Source organism: Pundamilia nyererei, unplaced genomic scaffold (assembly GCF_000239375.1).
Source record: "Pundamilia nyererei isolate P.nyererei 1_Seehausen unplaced genomic scaffold, PunNye1.0 scaffold00026, whole genome shotgun sequence".
In the NCBI taxonomy this organism is placed as follows: Eukaryota; Metazoa; Chordata; class Actinopteri; order Cichliformes; family Cichlidae; genus Pundamilia; species Pundamilia nyererei.
Genome location: NW_005187427.1, coordinates 380,476 through 398,143, shown reverse-complemented (window position 1 = coordinate 398,143; position 17,668 = coordinate 380,476). Strand labels below are relative to the sequence as shown.

Below are 17,668 nucleotides of genomic sequence, written 5' to 3'. Positions count from 1 at the left end.
TGCAAGAGGAGTAACCACATATACAATGCTGACAGCGAGCTGAGGAGGGTTAGACATCGAAGCGTAGGCGGTAGATTTCTGTGCCCACATCCTTCATCGCACCCAAATATGAGGCCTCACTTCACCATCACCGGATCTGTGTGAACAGCTCTGATGTTTACCTCAACAGTCACACATTACAATCAGCCTGGGGACACAGAACAAATGCAAACACGAATATGAAAACAGTTAGGAGTTTACAATGGCTTTAATCTGAATTCACGTTTCCCCCCTTTACTATTAAGGCCTTCAGCTTCTTTACTGTGCAGATTTCAGTTGATAGAAATGCCAGCCGAACACGGTGATTAAAAGTTATCTAAGACACTTGCACGTAACTTTTATCCTGCTTGAGATAAGCCAAATGAACTGGAAGATCTGCTGGTAGTCAGCAGTGCAGTCAAGAGTCCGACTCATTTCATTTCTTTGGCTTTTTTTTTTTGTTTTGTTTTCTTCTCCTCAAACAGGGCAAGAAGAAGAGGAGAAAAAGGGAGAAGCAGCAGGACTCCAACACAGGTAAACCTCTAAATATGGATTTCCTTGCTTTCGTCTGACGGATGGTTAAACGTTTTTTCAAAAGCCACACACACAGAAAATGACCAGTGCCAAGACTTCTGGATTTCAGAGAATTCAGTCGAGCTTGAGTTTGCGTTGGCGCTGCGTGCGGCACGGCATCTCGGTGTGCAGGATGTGTCTCAAACGTCAAACCACCCACCCACTCTGCTTTCCATGTAACCTCAATTACAAACATTTGAATCCCAGTGTGCAAAACTTTGTGCTGATCTTAGCTGTTCCAAGTTTAAAAAAAAGAAAGAAAGTCAGCCATCGTGGCAGAAAGGAAATCAAAAACTCTTATCGCATGACTAGCATTTTCCCTTTTCCACCTCCGCCATGTATGAACAATAACAAGCTTCTCAGCTCTGACCTGTTCGGTTTTGAGAACGCAGACGTGGTAGTTATCCACGTCCCAAGTAAACCACTTGAGTGCTTGTGGTAATACTATAAAAGCTACTACAGCATCGGCACGATGGCATCAAAGGTGAGACGATAAGAGGTTGTAACACTTTTGTGATTGTTTTAAAGAAGGTCGTGGATGTTCGGCGTCTTCTCGATGCGCGGCAGCAGATAAAAGAGCCTCGGTCTCCCCTCAGCTCGTGCTAGAGCGACCTGAGTGCTCTGCCTTAACTGGCACGATGCTTCATTTTACCGTGCAGTAACACCGAAGTATATTTACTTACAGTATTGTGTAGGTCCAGAACCATCCCTCATTTCTTTGTAAGTGGTCTTGAGCAGTAGCTCTCCAGGCTTTCTGAAGGTCTTTTAGTGTTTTTCTTTTCAGTCCAGTACTTGTACCTGAACATTTTCAGAGATTTTTGTTGTCGTTGTTTCTTTTTTATATTTGAAAGATTGATAAATCAGGGTTAAATGGTTTTACCAAAGACACCAAACACAGAGATATTACCCAAAGCTTCATCACAAATGGTGTCAGTGGAAGGATGCCAGTCAAGAAGCCATTCTTAAGGGAGAAGGGGCTGAAGTATATCAGATTATGCAAGAATTGGATTAAAAATCTGTGGGAACAGGTCTTATGGAGTGATGAATCCATCTGTAAAACACAATGGAAACCCTTCATGGTTGGGGGCGACATTTTAGCCAGTGGTGTCGGGGATCTTGTCCGAATGGAACTATGTCCAGTAGTACCGCCAGATTTTGATCCACTATGCCAGAGGTGTCGAACTTCAGGCCTCAAGGGCCGGTGTCCTGCAGGCTGTAGATCTCACCCTGGGTCAACACATCCGAATCAAATGATTAGTTCATTACCAGATCTTTTGGAGAACTTCAAGACATGTTGAGGAGGTAATTTAGCCATTTAATGATCTGTGTTGGATCAAGGACACATCTAAAACCTGCAGGACACCGGCCCTCGAGGCCTGGAGTTCGACACCTGTGCACTATGCAAAACCAGCTGGAAATTGTCCGATAGGCATGGCAATAATCCCAAACATACTGCAAATGCAGTAAAATCATAGAAAAACACACAGTGAGACACTATTAGCACTATTAGTCATGGATTGGCCTCCACAGAGCCCAGGCCTCAGCTTAATTAAGCGGTTTGGGATCATCTTGACAGAAGCCAGAAAACATCCAAAGAACAGCTCTGACTTCCTCAGGAAGCCTGGAGAACTGTTCCTGAAGACTGCTTCAAGAAAGCTTGACTAAGAGAGTTCAGGCTGTGTTGAAGAATAAAGGTGATCATACTAAATATTGACTTTAACTCTGTTTGTGTCTTATAGACTGTATTTCTATCTCTGCACGTTTTTCCTGTTTTACATACAAAATATAAAGAAATGAGGGGTGGCTCAAGACTTGTGCACATTAGGGTATTTTCAGCAGATGTTTCAGAAACTGGAAAATATATATTTTTTGGATTTGGGCGTCGTTTTAGAAACTGAAAACCCTTGAAAGGTCCAGTACTAACAGCGTGACAGCACGGCTGCTTCTTCCTCTGTGTGTTAACTGACCCACATGTTTAACTAAGTTGTGTTGGGCGGTTGATCTGCTGGTTGTTAATGTCGCATTGTGCCGTAACCGTCTACTAACAGTTTTACTTGATGGCTTTTTCCGAACAAACGGTGCTTTTGTCCTGCCCTGACGAGCTTGTTTCTCTCTTCGTCTCCTTCTTGTCTGTGTCTTTTGTCGTCTAACCTGTTTCCTCCCCTCTTCCTCTGCTTTTCCTCCTCCCCTTTTCCTGTGCATGCCACGCATTGTGCTCAGACCCGGGCTCTCCTAAGAAATGCCGGGCTCGCTTCGGCCTCAACCAACAAACGGACTGGTGCGGTCCTTGCAGGTGTGTACCAACCATCCACCCCACTCGCTCCGCAGCACCACGCTACGCTCACGACTCCCCCATCTTTCTTCTCACACCGCTCAAGTGCATCGTGTCTCTCTGATGCCGTAGGAGGCAGAGCAGTCTTGGAGGTGGCATCAATCTCATTAATCCCATCAAGCTTGTTTTTTTTTCTGTTTTCCAGGCCTTTTTTTCAGCCTTTTCATTTGTCCGACAAGTAAACTGCTGAATGAAGACAAGCCCCCTCCCCTATTGTGATTATACCTGCCAAGACGAGCTCTACCTCCTCGTGTTTGAGGTCTGCATGTCATCTCTCACTAACCTGCTGCTCTGCAAATAGAACCCATACATATGCAGTTAATATATAGCAAACAGCGAAACATGCTAACTTTAGTTAGGCTTCAGTCATGTGTTTACTTGCAGGTAAAAGGTCAGACATGCAGATTTAGAGGTGTCGCATGAGTTAAAATGTATTTAGAGACATGTTTTCACACCCCGTCACTCCACCCCTATATTTAAGTCTGTAAATATATATATGTGATGTCTCACCCACACCATCGAGGTTAGTTTGGGTTCTTCAGCACCACTGGCATAATGCCTTGCATAAGCAGGCCCTCTGTAGTGAATGGCTAGAGGTTAAAGGGGAATACCACTCATTAAAATGCTCTCTTTCAAAAAACAACAACAAAAAAACAGTATTATTCCTTCCTTATGTAATTGTAATAGCATCACCGTTTGTCAAAGGTCAAACTTCCACATAATATTTCTTTGAGTGAAGAAGCTCAAACAGATGTATGTTTCCAAGGTCGCCATATTGGAATCATTAAAACATGTCGGGAGCCACGTTTCTAAACTCAAGCTGGGAATTTCCCTCTTTTCCCTCTGTCAGCACTGGATTAGTCCGAGGCAGTTGGTGTTTTACAAAAGTAAAAGGAAACTGGGTGCGCAGGGATTATTTAGAGATCAGGTACGCCGGCTTCACCGGTTGTTTTATTTATCTGCCAGAGCAGCTCATTTGTCTTCTTTATTTATTTATTTTTAAATCCATTCTCAAAACTGCAGCGCTCTCGGATGCGTTTCTCCCCAGCGAGAGCTGACGAATGGCAGCGGCACAAGATAAATGATCAGAAGCGGGCCCGTCAGCAGCTCGCACGGCCGGGTTTGAGACGCGCCAGGATTCACGGTGCACGGCAGCCCAACGGCTTTGCTGCAGGAGTCAGGGATCTGTGTGGTTCTGCAGAAAAAGTTTCTACCACCACAGCACTGTAGAAACCCTGTCGTCTTCCCCACCATCACGTCATGGAAATCTGAATGTGTGTGTGTGTGTGTGTGAGTTTGTTTCGCTTTGAGAGAACAAAGGGGGCTGAATGTGGTTAGAGCAAATCCTTATCACCACAGCTCCACACAAACACACACACACTAGCGCGCTCCCTGCAGCTTTGCATTTTGACGGCATTCTCATGCCCATCTGCTTTCAACTTTCTCCATTCATGCGATGTGGTAACGGGCGCCTTTTGATGGTGAACTCTGACATTTAGAAATCACTTTCTATTGCACTCTTCCTGCCTCTCTCCCTCTCTAAATATGGCCTAGCGCCTTTCCTTGCGGTTAAACCCGGTGACTCATATCATATTCTGGTAATGATCATGGGATCCTGTTAACTGCTTTGATGCTGCACTCAGCGGTACACAAGTCTGCTTTTAAGTATAACACCTCACAAAGCACAGCAGGGTTACTGCTGATTGCCTATTAGACACATGTAATACGTTCGGTTCAGAACAAAAAGAAGTAGAAAACTGAAACTCCAAACTAATCGCTACGCAATTCTAATACTACTTTTGTGGTGCTTAGGTTAAGTGAAAGTGTCAACTCGCAGGCTCTGTGTGTTAAATCTTTAATCAAAGGAGTTCATTCATTCATGCTAATAGCACTAATATAATCACGGGGGCGATTTTTTAAAACTCATTTTAAAGTCGAGTGGTATTCCCTGGTTTCAGTTATCAGGATTTTGTGTGGATGAAAGGATCAACAAGGTTTATAGCCTTTGCATCAACTATAGAAGCAGACGTTCACAAGTTTAGCTTAGCATAAATGTGCGAGAAGAGTTCAAAAAATGAAATCTTTTTAAAGATTTTAACGAGTTGCTTTATTTCACAAAAGGTCCGGTGTCCACAATTCAGATGAGAGTTATTATATTTTGTTTTTGTTTTTTCATTTCAATTTGATTTATTTGGCTTTTCTTGTTTTGGTTTAGTTTCATTTTAATAGGGATCAGTATTTGTCAGGGGTTAAATCTAAGATGCTCAGAAGAGATATGAAGATTTAGATTCCTTACTATTAATAATTATATGCATCCCTGGTCAGCTGCAACTATTCTATTGCCAAGGACCAAAATTAAAGATATTTCCTGCACAACATTGTATCAGATGTTTATCTTTATCTATTTTTTCTTTTTTCCTTTTTTTTAATTATATCTCAGTTTTTCAAACCTGGGATTAGAGCTGTACTGCTGTCATTCCTATGACATCATATTAGTGTTGCTACAGGACTGTCATTTCAACTGACCAATAGGGCTTTTCAAGCCTTTCAGGATGGAAGGGGCTATTTTAAACTACACTATGTTAAAGCTAAATTAAAAACTTCAACTGAAAACAGAAGAAAAAATACAAAAACAAAAAGAAAATAATGTCTGACTTTTGTGTTTTCTTTTTTTAAACTTCTCTTTATCAGATTTTATACAATACTGTTTGAATTTTGTTTTTTAATATAGCACTAAATCACATAACAGTCGCCTCAAGACAGTAAAGACCCTACAATACTGCAGAGAAAAAACCCTAACAATCAGACTCCTCGTGAGCAAGCATTTGGTGACAGTGGGAAGGGAAAACTCCCTTTTGAAAGGAAGAAAGTTCCCTTACAGTCTGCTCTGCGATTCAGTTCTAATGTGATGTAGTCAACATTTAAATATAAATGACACAATTTCAGAATAGGGGTGCATAAAAGAAGAATGACAAACAACTCAAACAGCAGCACGCACACACAAACGAGCATAAACGGAAGAAAAATTGGTTTGTTATGGACATTCCCATGTAAGCAGGGCCCATGTCTTACACAGCTAGCATATTTAAGCTTTCCTAACTTCAAGTAGGTCATGACATCCCTCAGCCATCTCATATGGGAAGGGAACACGAGACCTTTCCAATTTTAAGGATAAGATGACAAGCTAGCAGGAAAGCAAACTTTCCCCTCATTCTCAAATCCCTGTCACTGAAGCTCTCACTATATCCTTACACATCACTGCATTTATTCATTAGTTGTCATTAAACCCCGCCTCTCTTCCACAGTGTGTTTTTTGTCCTGTCTCCGCCCCTTCACCCCTAACCAGTTGGCTGCTCCTCCCTGAGCCTGGTTCTGCCAGAGGTTTCTTCCTGTTAAAAGGGAGTTTTTCCTTCCCACTGTCGCCAACTGCTCGCTCAAAGGCTCTCATTTGATTGTAGGATCTCTGCTTTGTAATTTAAAGCACCTTGAAGTGACAGTTGTTGTGATTTGGCTCTATATAAGCAAAACTGAATTAAATAACAGCATGACTGGTCAGCTGCTATTGTCGTCCTGGAGCAACACAGACTGGCGCTGTAGTAAGCCAATCTGCATCTGACACTGTTGTGATGCACATTGCGTGTCTAACAGAAACCACCCTTTCGCCATAAACGCACAGAGACTCACAATGTGCAAATGGTGGCATTTACATTGCTCTGGAACTGACCTCCTTCACGTAGAGACATCCACATACTGCTATTGTTCGCTGTGTCCATTTGTGTCCCTGCTCATTGACCTCAGTGTGAATGTTGCATCTTCACTAAAGCCTGCTGACATTTACCATCCACACTTTATTCACAGATAACTCTCTCTGACTGTTCCTAGGAGGAAAAAGAAGTGCATTCGCTACCTTCAAGGAGGAGGCTGCCCCAGCCCAACTTCTTCAGATTTAAGTGCTATAGACTCTCCCCCGTCCCCTTCTCCCGCCCGACACCGTCTCTTCCAGCTCCAGCGGCCCCCCTCCCCGGGCTGCTCCCCGCCGCCCACCTCCCCTTCGGCACGTCTCCCCTTGTCTCCGCCAGCGCATGCACTCTCACACACGCGCTTAACTCCGCAGCAGTCTGCCGGCAAACGCGGGGACCTCCGCACGCTCGCAGCAAAGCACCCCCACGCACACCCGGAACTGTCCAGCAAGCAGACGCACAGCCCGTCGGTGCTGTCGGCCGCCAAGGCCGCAGGACTCTCTCTCAAAGTGCTAACGGAGACCCAGTGATGGCTGTGGTCTGCTCGCATCAACAACCCCCGCACTCCTCAGCTTCCTCCAGAGCCGTTACGATCATCCTCATCAGCTGACATCAGTTTTATGTACACCCCCTCCCCCTGAGGTTCATTTGATGTTACAGAAAAAGGAGCAAGTTGAAGGCATCGATCCCTCCCCTACCCCACCCCACCCTATCCTCAGTAGGACAGTAGCTGTCTCTTAGTTCAGAGGCTGGATTCGTCAATATCTGCATTTTTACGGTCACAAAGTCCTTCTCAAAGAGATCTGTCACGTGACATTACATTAAGCTGAGGACACAAGCCAATTTGAAGGATCCAGTCACTGAACTGGTGACCAAAAATCCACCAGCTTTAGAACACATAGTAGCGAGCAATGCTAAGGTGCATGCAAAAACAAAACAATAAAAAAATGATTGCGGTTCTTTGGCTCCACCTGCTGCAGTTAAAACTCAACTGAAGTGATTATCATACTTTATGGATAAGTAACTCCATAGCGATGACAATCTGACATACTTTTACTCTTAAAGCTTCACCATCACATCCATCTCCTGGAAATGTTATCACCCATTTATAACAACCACAAGAGGGGAGCAAGGACCAACTGCCACCCAACCTGACCAGCAGAACCTCAGATTCCAAGAGGCATGGATTCACTTTCAATAGCTGCCATTACACAGTCTGACTCTAAGTTTCCCCCTTTTTTTCCCCAAACATTTTCATGAATACTTGTGCAGCTTCTTTGACAAAAAATATATAAATATATATTTCCAGCAGTTTTAAAAAGAAAATTCTGAAGTTCACATTACTTTTAGGCACTTTCAGGCTGTCAATCTATGGCTTCACCAACTGTTACATTGTTTGTGTTTTTGCATAATTAGTGGTATTTTTTTGTATGAATCTCATGATTTTTAAGGTCAGGCTTTCTACAGGTGGGAATCCCTCAGAAGAGTGTTATTGTCTTTTAAGTCTTGTTTTCCTTTGAACATTTTCCAGCGCAGCAGATTAAACTGAGACCAAATGGGTACTATTATATTGCATTGTGTTGTAAAGTTTTATAATTAAACTTTTATATGGTTTTGTGTAAAAAAAAATTTTAAAAAAATGTTTAAAAAAAATATTCTTTTAAAAAAAAGTTCGTTTCTACCATTTTTAAAGCAATACATTTTTTTGTCTTGTGCAAAGTTTTTTTTGTCAAGTGTCATGGTCTTACTCTGCATTTTTACAGCTAACGTAACAGACATTTTGATTTTTTTAATAAGGCTTTAATTTTCTTTTCTGCTTAGTTTCTACTCTGTGGACAAACTAGAAGCTGAGTTTTTTGTACAGCAATATAGTTTCCCTCCACCAGAGAGAGCTATTGTGCTAGAAGTAGTTTGCAATAGTGGCAGCACCTCAAAGATGTCCAGCATTTTATTTTATTTTTTCTTTTAAATGCCTTTGATGTGTTATTGTGTTTTTGATTGTTGTAATAAAGTGTTTTGACTATCTGGTCCACGATTCCTTGAGATTTAGACCCCACCAACCACAACTAAAAACAAAAAGTGACAGACACCATCCATTTAATGTTTTATTTACTCCTTCAGTATGTTTGAGCATCCCAAAAACCAGCATCAGAGCTTAACTGGGAAAAGTTTTCAATTCGCTACAACAGCGCATGTGTTACCCAACGCTGCGTGATAACACAAGTACTTCGAGTCCAGGGGGACATTATGCATTTAAAAACAAAGTAATCATTCTACCTCAAACTTCACTTTTCCTATAAACGTCTCCTTGACATGGTTTCACAAAATGGACACATTTACAGAGCAAAAAGAAGAAAACAAATTCACCCTCACATATCCATTGTCAAAAAATGCATTTTATTCATTCACTTAACCTAAAAGAAAACAATGTCAAGTTTAAAAAAAACAAACAAAAAAAAAAAAACGCCAGAGCAGTTAATAACAGGGGAAATCTGAGGAGTCTTCGAATCTTTAAAAGGATACAAAGCCGTGAAACCAGGACCATTTATTTTATGTCAATACACAACGTGAGTGTGCGCAAACAGAAGAGAGCTTGGCTTTAAATTATTGACACCACACAGGCAAGTTAAAATAGTCATGCTATTATCAGAAATTAAGGAAAAGTGATGGTGGTGGGGGAGCGAGGGATGTGGCTCTAAATATACTAAATGTAAATATTAACAAGTATGAACAACGCCAGTGCAACCAGTTAGCAGAGAGAATCCTTTTCAGTGTGGTAGTGTTGGCAAGATCTTCCTCTTATTTTTCTTCACACCACTGGTTCTCTTTGCGTACCTGCGGAAGAGAGGGACAAATTAATAATCCACAAAGGTGTGGAAGGCAACTTTGTGATCACCATTTTAATCCCATCCGCAACATCCAAGTGATTTCTCGTTGCTTATGAAAGTCTTTTGTTTTCTGACAGACAGCTGATGGGTTGGAATAAGTACCTGGGCTTCCTCCTCCTCTGTGAAATCATTTTTGATGTTGAAAGTCTTCCTGATCTCCTCTGGGGTTTTGCCTTTGATCATGTTGGCCACCGTCTTGCAGGTGACATCTAACAGGCCTTTGATGTCCAAATAGTTGGCGGCCTAAACAGAAACATGGAGATATGAATGAGGAGCTGCAGGAGGGAGGGAGGCGGTGAAAGAGCACACAAGGACAACTGATACCTCAGCAACACTTAGATCTCTGAACCCAACAAAGCATATTGTGTTTTGGATTTGTTATTTACACCTGAATAAAGTAAAAAGCGGATTTTGAATTACCAATCCAGTCTGATGAGGGATGATAGTTATCCCTGAAAAGCATTTATATACAATTTATTTTAAAAAAACAAAACAAAAAACCCCCCACACACCACACCTTTCCCATCATCCTTAAGTAAATTACCCTGTAGAAACCATTTAGCCTTACATATGCTGAGCAGTGATTGCTTAATAAGACTTCTGCATTGATTTTCATAAGGCACAGGAGCAGCTGCTGTGCTCTTCTGAACCCCTTCCTCTCAGCCTTTGTGCTTGTAAACATATTCAAGTCACGGGGGGTGGGGTCAACTCAGGTTACTGACGCAGGACCGTCGCTTTCATTTCCACGAAGCTACAGACACACCACCCATTTATCCATCTCTTCCAGGCATTGCTAAGGTTACATTTTACATGAACCTCAACATCACTCCATGTTGTTTCACACGTTGAGAAAGGTGGAGGGGAAATTTTTTTTTTTTTTTTAAATGAATAAATGAGTCTTTCCAAATCCCTCCCTCTTCTAAACACAGTTGCCCAAACCACCAGACCTCCAGCTGTTGCTAAGCAACATTTGTGTCTTGCTTGAACTGGCTACTGAGCGAAATAAATAAAGTATAAGAAAGAATTTTTCTAAGAAAGATGAAGCATATTAAAAGGACTACAAGAGAAAATAAACACTGTATATAGAAAGGTGCATAAAAGTGATTACAATTTTAAAAAATAAATAAAAAAAGCCACTATTTATCAACTCCAGCTGCTGACTCTGGATCAGCACTCCAGAGCCAGACCATTTCCATTTAAACCAATTCTGCTACAGCCAGTAGGATATTTCACAGACCTGTGACAGGTCCTTGTAGATTCAAGTAGATTTTGCCAACTGTGAAGTTTGAATACATAAAGAAAAATAAATGCCATTTCCACAGCTCAACTATATGAATGCACGCCGCTCTCCCTCTCTCTCACACAGAGTACTTGGGAGACAACTATACAACACAAGCTACAACACTATAAATGCATTAATTCACATAAGTATTTGGACTTCTCAGTGTAAAGCACAACCTTAACATTTAAAACCTCAAGCAAAAAAAAAAAAAATGTCAAGCCTTTCGAGACCTGTTTAGCGGGAAAAAAAACCCACACACACAGAGTGCATGAGAAAAGCGTTTGCCTCCTGTGGTCAATACAAACAAATGTGGAATAATTCCCTTAATTGTAACGCAAAACATCAACTTTCCTTCTGCTTTGGTTTCTCTGCCTCCTGCCAGCTGAAGGTCTTGTTTTTACTGTCCACCACCACCACATGTCAAAAGTTGTTGGTAGGTTTGTTGAGCTTTTGACCCTAAGACCGCATCATAGTTCTGATGCGGCACCGAGAGCACTGTTGTGAAGCACAAACCCACAAACCATTAAAAAGTAGTTTCAGAGAATAGCTTGTGTTCTTTTTTTGGCCGTTTTTGGGAAAGCACCTGAACACTTACGAAACAGCGATTAAAATCACACGACATAGCATAGTGTTGTCTTTATAGCTTGTGATATCGTACCCTTTTGTCATTACGCCCAATAAAGAGAAGATAACGTTAAAAGTTGGGTGAAATCCAGTGATGGGTTTCCTGCTGAATGGTATAAGAAATCTGGAAAAGAACTGATACCCTTACTCCACCTGACTTTTAGTTAGAGTCACACTAAACATGCGATTCCCTCTCTTGGAGGGAGGCAATTATCACAGTACTACCAAAAGCACAAACACAAAAGGAATACTGCCAAAATGACAGGCCTATATCAGTGTTAAATGTTGATTATAAAATCTACACTGCAGTCTTAATGGTGGCTGTAGCTGTAGCTCAGGTGGCAGAGCAGGTCAGCCACTAATCAGAAGGTGGGTGGTTCGATCCCAGGCTGCATGCCAAATATCCTTGGGCAAGATACTAACCCCATGTTTGCCTACTGGTGGTGGTCAGAGGGCCCGGTGGCGCCAGTGTTCGGCAGCCTCGCCTCTGTCAGTGCGCCCCAGGGCAGCTGTGGCTACAATGTAGCTTGCCATCGCCAGTGTGTGAATGTGTGTGTGAATGGGTGAATGATTGAATGTAGTGTGAAGCGCTTTGGGGTCCTTAGGGACTAGAAAAGCGCTATACAAATGCAGGCCAATAGGCTCCAGTCATTTATACCAGACCTGATAGATGAGGACAAAGCAGGTTTTGTCAAAAATAAACCGGCACAAGATAATATTAGAAGGACCCTACACATTATATAGCAAGTACATAAAGACAATATACCGGCTCAGTTGATACGTTTTGACAAAGAAAAAGGCCTTTGATCGAGAGAGAAAGGAGGAATGTCACTTCCTAATTTAAAAGAATATTTTCATGCTGCACAGATACGCCAGATAACATATTGGTGTAGTGATGATTATGGGGCTCGCTGGAAGGATGTGGAGCTCTCCACACTCCATGTCCCAATTCAAACAAACATAGGTATTAAAAAAGACGCCTGAATACATAACTAAAGACCAAGATAGGAACCCGATAATATCCTTTAAATTAAATATATGATATGGCACAGTAAAGGAGTTAGGAATTGGTAAAGAGCTTGGATTGCTAAAATGGGTTGCTTTCGATGAAAAATTTAGACCAGGACAACTGGACTTTGGTTTCAAAACATCACTGAGAAAGTGTGGTATGAAACGTGGAAAGAACATAAAAACAACTCAATCATTAAAGTGGAGAAAATTCATTTGGGAAAAAACTAATTTGCTTTTTTATTACACCTAAGATTAAAAATAAACGAACCAATACACAACAACAGTGTTGGAAGCTGATCATACACACATTTTCTAGAAATGTAGAAAGATTTCACACTTTCTGGGTCAAAATTCACTCACCTCTCTGTGATATATGAGATTATATAATTCCCAGAACTTGCCTTGTTTTGTATCTTGGATACTTTGAAGGTGCTGTACATCTAAAGGACCACTACTTGGCTAAAATTCTCCTTTCTGCAGCAAAGAAGGCCAAAACCAAAAACTGGCTTAAGACAGAGGCACCAGGAAAGAAGCAGTGGAGGAGAACATAAAGAAAAAGAAAAATAAAAAAAAAATAAAAAGGTTGGGTGAAGTGCAGCAGCTCAGGACTCAGAGAAGGAGGATTAAGTGACAGACACATCAGTGGGATTATGTGACAGTCACTGCAAAGAAAGGGAGGGATACTTCACTGTAGCTAACTGCAGGGACACCATTGACAGGCTTGCAGTTTAACTGAGCATCTTTTAACCACTGTTTTTGTTTTCTTTTGTTTTAAAAAGGTCCTTTTTCTATTAAAACTGCTTCAATACAAATATAGACAACTCAGTAAGATTCATTTGCAATGATGTGATAATCAACCATGTGCAGGGGTTGCTGTTAAGGTTAGGTATAGGGCAAGGTTTTGCTTACACCTGTTAGTTGTAGTTCAATCCAAAGAAAATGCAAAATAATTCAAGTATGTTTACCAGAATGAGTTCAAACAAGGTGCCTTGGTCCACTTTGAGGAACTCCTGATCCCATACAGGGATGTCATCTGTCCTTTTCTCCTTGTTCTCATCGTCCTCAGGAGGAGGGGGGTCATCTTTGTGATGAGTGCACCACTGAATCACCTGAAAAAGAAAGACAGACAATAACAAATAAACATGTGGTTTTAACCAAGGTAACCCATTATGCACAGCACCCATCAGCTGTTTAAACTGCCCATAAAAGGTTTGAATACCAAAATTAAATGGCAATTCTTTGCCACAAATTAGGATCAATTCACACAGATTCCAAGTCGTTACCTCCTTGTAAGAAAGTGTAGGAATGAGAGTAGTAAGGAGAAAAAATATATATAAAAATCAGGACTTCTCGGTTGCCAAAATTGTGATTAGATGATTTGCTGGCATGAAAATAAAAGGTAAAACTGAGGATGAGAAACGATCGCATTTTGTCCATTTCTCCAGGTCCACCTCAAAACTTTGATGTTCAGATTTTGTTGAAACTCTGAACTACATCTGAGCCCATTACGCTCAGAAAATACATCAGCAGCTCTTTCCAGCTATAACACTGTTACACTGTCCAGCTATAACACAAGTTTCCTAGATTATTACAATGTGCTTCTAAGATGTGTTTTGATTGACTGGCACAGAAGATCATTTCAGCTTATTCTTTCAGCTTTAGCCTGGCAGTGCTAAAATGTTAAAACTATAAGTGGAAGACAACCAAACAGAATTCAAATTCTTAGGTGAGCTTACCCGCAGGACACAAAGTACCACTCTTTGCCACTTACGAGCTCTGCTTAGACCCTCTCACCATATACAAAAGTCTACATCATCTTCGAGGACACCATCACAGGCTAGAAGCTAGTGCTTTCATTTACATTTGCCTCCCAACTACAACCACGAGCAAAGCCCAAAAATTCAAGGCACACAGATTCTATGGCCTCTTCTTCCAAATTCTTTTTTTAGATTAGCAAATGATTATATGGCCAAACAATTTCTGCCAACCCTGACCACCTAAAGCCATGAGAGGTAGCTTTAACACTGCTTTCTTCGGACATTTATTCATTTTAAATCTGTGGACCAGTGTTTACTTGCTTTACCAAAGAAAGTCATTCACTCCCCCTCTCAAATTTTCATCGTCCTTATCAATCGGAACCTTTGTGTCAGGCCACACAACAGGCTGGGGTTCCATCTTAAAGTTTGGTAAATATAATTTGCCTATGTATGGGAAATTAGTGTGTACCAAGTAGGTCTGCTGATAAAGTAAATAAGCAGCTCATTCATCACTTGTGCATATTATAATAAACTAAGGTTGTAAGAAAACTCCAGGGCATTTGCCTCACAACATACACCATTTGGGAAGCATGGATCTAAAACATAACCTTCTCCAGAGCAGGCGAGATGAACGCCATTAGTTAATAGCATCTCAGGAAGCAAGGAATCAACCCCTCCCACATCCAACAAAACACCACCCACAGTCTGTGTGTGAACAAAAAACCCACTGGACACTTCAATATGTGCATTCTGTACCTTCTTGAGGATGGCAGCATTCACGTTAGGAAGGGGAACGGGATCATCATCTCCTTCATCATCCATTCCCAAATCTGTCAAAAGATTCAAACATTACACATTTGTAGCCTATGTCCATATTATGGTTTAATTAAATGAAGTATAAACCCTATATTTGTTAACTGCGGGGTGTCCTATTTATGGCAGTTGTGACTTGATAACCAAAACGTTTACCGTGATTCAACACTTACCTTCAAGCATGGTCTTAATGGTGACAGACTGTTTGGCTATCTCAACGTCCACCTCGAAGATTTCCCCATCAGAACTCTGTAGTTTTATTGTGGGCATTATCTATAAGGCAACACGTTAAGATATTAAAAGCCTGTGCAAGGAGACAACACTTCTGAAAAAACAAAAAAAAAAACAAAAACTTACGAACCTTAGTAGTGAACACGCATTAGCATCTGCTATTCTACGTCTGGGAGTTAATGTGTCAGCTATCGCAAAAAAGATCGTTTACATGATTATTAGTCGAATACGGGAATAATATCCCACTAAATAAATAACTAAAAATTACCTGTGCGGACCTTAGTATTAGACAAACTCAAAACAAACGTTAAAGCTTACCTCAAGCTAACCAACGATTAGCTACCGACGACACGGGCTAAACAGCGGCAATGCTAGTCGAGCAGCTACCTTTTATTTGAATACAGTTTATAGACAACTGAAGCTGTTGCGTGTTATTACTTAAAACACATAAAAGTTGGCTTCGCTGCTTTTTGCTCAACCATAATATTTTAATATTATCGGTTAAAATTTAGGCTAACCAGGAAGCTAGCGTTACCATGCACAATGTTATAGCTAAGCTAACGCCTAATGTCGACGTTAGTTGAGGCCTCTTAGCAGCCACAGCGAGGCTCTTCAAATAAAGACACAAGCAAAATTAAACAAAGAGCAGTTCATCCCAAGCTGCAAAACTGAACCTAGGGCTAACTAAGCTACGTACCGTAACTGTTTTAACGATAATCCAGAGGTCAATTTCCTCTGTAGTCAGCAGCAGCACCCGACAGACGCGCAAACACAGACAACCGGTGGTAGTCCCTGGACCAACCTAAGAGCCTGAGCCTGCCTTCCGGCGACTAATACGCCTTTTTTCCTCGTAGTGGAGGGGTTAAGTATGGGCTCAAATTATCCACCCTTCTTTGACTGGTAATCTCAGGGTCCTTCTGCCTTTGGTATTCTGAAATATCCCAAGTCTCTTAAATTATTCCAAGATATATGTATAAGTATAATGTGATAGGCATGTTAGGTTTGCATACTTTCCCCCCGTATATTAGCATAGAACAGGATAGCCCTTTATTGTCATTGTAAGTGTACAACGAAATTGTGGGTGCTCCACACCAACTGTGGCGGACAGCAAGAATAAAAAGCAAACAGAAGAAATATATACAGCCAAGAGGGAATGTATACAAAACAATATACAATATACAAAACAACTCACACATTAGAGAGATAGTGCTTGTTGACAGTCCGAAAGACCCAGGGGAAGAAGCTGTTTGTGAGTCTGATCCTCCACTGATCTGAGGCACCGACCAGAGGCCAGCAGGTCAAACAGGTGGTGAGCGGGGTGCAAGGGGTCACCTGTCTTGGTTTTCCTTAGACAGGAGGAGCTAGTGATGGTCTCCAGGGGTGGTTTTCCTTAGACAGGAGGAGCTAGTGATGGTCTCCAGGGGTGGAGACCATCCAATTATATTTTGGGTGGTTTGGGTGGTCACCTGTCTTGGTTTTCCTTAGACAGGAGGAGCTAGTGATGGTCTCCAGGGGTGGAGACCATCCAATTATATTTTGGGTGGTGTTAATTACCCTCTGGGCAGCCTGTTCTCAGTTGTGGCCTCTGCCTACCCAGGCAGTAGGAGAGCACGCTCTCTACTGAGGAGCGGTAGAAAGCCAGCAGCAGCTTCTGCTGCAGGTTATCCTGGCTAAGGACAAGGAGGAAGTGCAGCCACTGCTGGGCCTTCCTTACCAGGATGTTGGTGTTGTGGCTGTAGGTGAGATCAGCAGAGATGTGGGTGCCCAGAAACCTGAAGATGAAGACAGAGTCAACCTGTTCTCCATTTATAATGAGAGGGTAGTGGACTTGTCTGTGCCTCCTGAAGTCCATTATGAGTTCTTTTCTTTTAAGGACTTTCAGCTTCAGGTTATTTTCTGACCACCAGCAGGACAAGTGGTGGTCTCAAACTGAGCAAAGAAGGTGTTGAGCTCCTCTGCAAGTTTGAGGCTGCTGTTAAGGGTTGGAAGGCTCTGGCCATGTAGTTGGCGAGGGCTTGGATGCCTCTCCACGCCTGGTGGGGGTTGTTAAAGCGTACATTGGCCCACTTTAATGCTGTCCTGCCTTTTCTAGACTGTTTTTTACTAAGACAGTCTAGCAAAGTCTCAAACATTTGAGATGTTTAACATTGCTGTGTAATTATAATCTTTTTCTTCTGGTCGTTCCCTTTAACAATCTGCTGAGCATCATCTCAATCATCACCCCAGTATCCTGTCCTGTCAGAAAAACCCTCTGCTTTTCTTCCTTGCCTGTGGTCTTGCTCTTCTGCTGCTGCCTGGGAGTTCCCTATTCATCATGCTTTGTCCTGTATATCAACTCTGTCTTCTCTGCACATATCCAAAAAATCTCAGCTTCGCCTCTCTAACTTTATCTCCAAACT

At 41.8% G+C, this 17,668-nt stretch overlaps 2 protein-coding genes across 14 annotated transcripts in view; one reads left to right on the top strand and one right to left on the bottom strand.

The window, feature by feature from the left end:
- tcf7 (transcription factor 7) overlaps positions 1–8,307 on the top strand; it is a 73,140-nt gene extending 64,833 nt beyond the window's left edge. For 4 of the 10 annotated variants that reach the window (XM_005727719.2, XM_005727718.2, XM_005727717.2 and 1 more), the window contains 3 exons: positions 504–552; positions 2,812–2,884; positions 6,806–8,307. In XM_005727719.2, coding sequence (XP_005727776.1) covers positions 504–552; positions 2,812–2,884; positions 6,806–7,193 — 510 coding nt within the window. In that variant the 3' untranslated portion in view covers positions 7,194–8,307. Of the gene's footprint in view, positions 1–503; positions 553–2,811; positions 2,885–3,068; positions 3,183–6,781 lie in introns of all 10 variants that reach the window. The other 6 variants (XM_013909529.1, XM_013909528.1, XM_005727723.2 and 3 more) reach the window with 4 other exon arrangements.
- Positions 8,308–8,755: 448 nt separating this feature from the next.
- skp1 (S-phase kinase-associated protein 1) lies at positions 8,756–16,525 on the bottom strand. Of its 4 annotated transcripts, XM_005727715.2 has the most exons (7): positions 15,588–15,662; positions 15,400–15,457; positions 15,212–15,311; positions 14,982–15,055; positions 13,434–13,577; positions 9,654–9,794; positions 8,756–9,498 (listed from the first exon to the last, which is right to left on the bottom strand). In XM_005727715.2, exons 3-7 carry the CDS (start codon positions 15,306–15,308, stop codon positions 9,463–9,465), a joined length of 492 nt encoding a protein of 163 aa, XP_005727772.1. In that variant the 5' UTR covers positions 15,309–15,311; positions 15,400–15,457; positions 15,588–15,662; the 3' UTR covers positions 8,756–9,462. The 4 variants fall into 4 exon arrangements, with proteins under 4 accessions (XP_005727772.1, XP_005727770.1, XP_005727769.1 ...); XM_005727713.1 differs by lacking the exons at positions 15,400–15,457; positions 15,588–15,662 and adding an exon at positions 16,462–16,525; XM_005727712.1 differs by lacking the exons at positions 15,400–15,457; positions 15,588–15,662 and adding an exon at positions 15,967–16,144.
- Positions 16,526–17,668: the final 1,143 nt, after the last annotated feature.

Coding starts and splice junctions, on each gene's coding strand:
- skp1 (XM_005727713.1), bottom strand. CDS start 15,308: ATGCCCACAATAAAACTACAGAGTTCTGATGGGGAAATCTTCGAGGTG. Junction 9,795..13,433: donor CCTTGTTTGAACTCATTCTG/GTAAACATACTT, acceptor GTTTCTGTTTAG/GCCGCCAACTATTTGGACAT. Junction 9,499..9,653: donor CAGAGGAGGAGGAAGCCCAG/GTACTTATTCCA, acceptor TCTCTTCCGCAG/GTACGCAAAGAGAACCAGTG.